Raw genomic sequence first — 2,492 nt, 5'->3', positions numbered from 1 at the left:
ATGGGAACCAGGCATTTTATTTGATTTTATGACTATCTAAAATACATAAAGCACAACACTATGGTCACCAGCTATTTACAAGTTGGTGTCCTTTTATTCCTTTAGTACATGGACAATTTTCATAAGTGCTAAGACACCAGATTGAATTTTTACAGAAACTTGAAAGCAACCATTTAACTAGCTTTTAGAGCACTGAATTTAATAGAATGTCCAGTCATTTGTATCAGGTTCCCTCAACTCTCCATGGCCCCAAGTGCTACAGTTAAAGACATAAACACAATGGAGGAGTTTAGTGAAGCAATTCGAATTTACATTTTGTTTCCTCCTACCATTTCTTCTAACAATATCTTCAAATACAAGCTGGACAGTATTTCATGTTTTTATGCCAAAATAGCTCTGGCCTGTCAAAATGTTTTATGACAGCTTGAATAAAGAACCATCAGAGACCATTTGAGATACAGAAGGTTACCTCCAATCTAGCTCCCTTATCAAAACAACAACAACAAAAAAAAAAACAAGAAAGAGAGAATTAAAAGGGAGAAGATGGCTCATTCTCCATCTGCCTGCCAATCTAGGAGGTTAACCTATTGTTTTCTTCCCTTCTCTCTTTTTCTCTTTCCCCCCCTCTTCCCTATACTCCTTCTTCTCTCTTTTCTCCTTCTATCCCCTCTCTCTTTTCTTCGTGTTGTTTTTTTTTCATGTTCAGCTTTAGTAACAAATGAGCATCTGTCAGTTTTATAAACTGCAACAATAATTGTTTAAGACAATCAATTTTGGATAAACAATCAACTACAGCAGAATAAATCAAGATTTTTAAATCCCATTTTCCTTTATACATTCTGCTTCTTTTTGTTATGTGTTTATTTTTTAAATATAATTTTAATTTAATGTGATGACATAAGCACAGTTAGGCTGCAGTGTAATATATAAAGAAATACATTGTTCTGCAAATAGTAAGATTTGATGAAAAGATTGTTCAGTGGCTTTGTTAAAACAATAAAGTTTTTCGAGGATATAGTGTAATTTTTTTCATTGCATTAATATAACCAAATATATGCCTATCTATCTTATCTTTGTCTTTAACCAAATGATTAGATTTGGAATACATTATTGTAATTGAATTTGATTTATAGTTGACATAGCATTATTTGTTACCTGCATGCTTCTGGGGTGCATTTTAAGATTTTAACTTTTAAGATGATTCTATGTTGTTTGCATTTTAACTACCTTTTGTGAGGCATTTTGGCTACCTCCTCATAGCAGTTAAGATCTTCCAGAGCCTTATAATTGAAAGTTCATATAAACCATTCCTCTTTCAAATCGCTGTCATACTTGGTTAACAAATCCCAGGAATATTGTAAATTTTCTAACTTTTCTCTGTACTTTGTACATCTGGCTTCTATTGCCCTTCAAGGTGAAGAAGAAACTATGTCTTTAGAAGATTTCTCTTTGATTCTGTGATAGCAGTCCCTCACATCTTGTATTAATTTTATGTATATGTCAACAGTGGTTGGTCTTTAAAAAAATAAATCAAAAGAATAAGAAAGATGTCTAAATGTTTTTAATATTGCTGTCAGTGTAGTAGGCTACCTGTAAATGAAATGTCTTCTTTTCCCAGTGTATTAATTTGATTGATTGACTGACTGATAGATTTACAGATGTGTTTCCAAGTCCATTACAAACCTCCATATGGCTTGAACTATGCCATGATAGCAGTGAATTTAATTAAACCTCCAGTCTGATAGGCTTGTCAGAAATTTTGGTGGATGTCTTTTGTTGATTTACTGGAAAAGCAATTCAGTTAGTAGCCTATGTTATGGATCCTATGTTACCTATAGAAGCTTGCAGATATTACCTATACGTCAGCAGACTGAAGTAGTCTGTTAAAACTGCTGTGAATCAGGTGATGTGGAAGCAAGTTCACTGTTCCAAGGAGCACTCTGCATAATGAAATTCCTGGGCTGACTGCACAATAAGTGCTTTGCTTCATCACAGTCATGCTTTCTTACATCATTACAGTTAAATTTCCAGGCACCAAAACCTACATTGACCCTGAAACCTATGAGGACCCAAATAGAGCTGTCCATCAATTCGCCAAGGAGCTAGATGCCTCCTGTATTAAAATTGAGCGTGTGATTGGTGCAGGTAAGGCTATTGTAGCTTCCTTGTTCAGCTGTTCCATTTAGCAAAGATCGAAAGTCATACATCATAATGACAGGCAAATAATTATCCCTCAAGTATAGAACTTTTGCATTTACCTGAGCTGTTGGAAGCAGTGAGGCTGTACTTGTTTATGAAATCTTAGGGAAAAAAGTGGAAAAAAAAGCATGTGGCACAGTGAATCTGTATATATTTTGTTTTCTGTTGGATTTTTAAGTTACCGTTCTACTACAAGCTATTTCATAATAACTCTGGCCTGTTCAAGAAATGATTTACTATTTTTAAAAAGTCTGAATTTTCCTGACTTTTGCTGAACCGTACATTTCCTTTTA

The 2,492-nt window shown here is 34.1% G+C and overlaps 1 protein-coding gene across 1 annotated transcript in view; it reads left to right on the top strand.

Moving 5' to 3' along the window:
• The window catches only part of LOC105822408 (ephrin type-A receptor 7-like), a gene marked incomplete at its 3' end in the record, with an annotated part of 139,055 nt that overhangs the window by 126,230 nt on the left and 10,333 nt on the right, over positions 1-2,492 (top strand). The window contains exon 4 of the mRNA XM_012659388.1: positions 2,020-2,145. Within this exon, the coding sequence (XP_012514842.1) occupies positions 2,020-2,145 (126 nt within the window). The remainder of the gene's footprint in view (positions 1-2,019; positions 2,146-2,492) is intronic.

Source organism: Propithecus coquereli, unplaced genomic scaffold (assembly GCF_000956105.1).
Source record: "Propithecus coquereli isolate 6110/MARCELLA unplaced genomic scaffold, Pcoq_1.0 Scaffold609, whole genome shotgun sequence".
In the NCBI taxonomy this organism is placed as follows: domain Eukaryota; kingdom Metazoa; phylum Chordata; class Mammalia; order Primates; family Indriidae; genus Propithecus; species Propithecus coquereli.
Note: the sequence above shows the minus strand (reverse complement) of the source record. Positions and strands in the feature narration are given on the sequence as shown.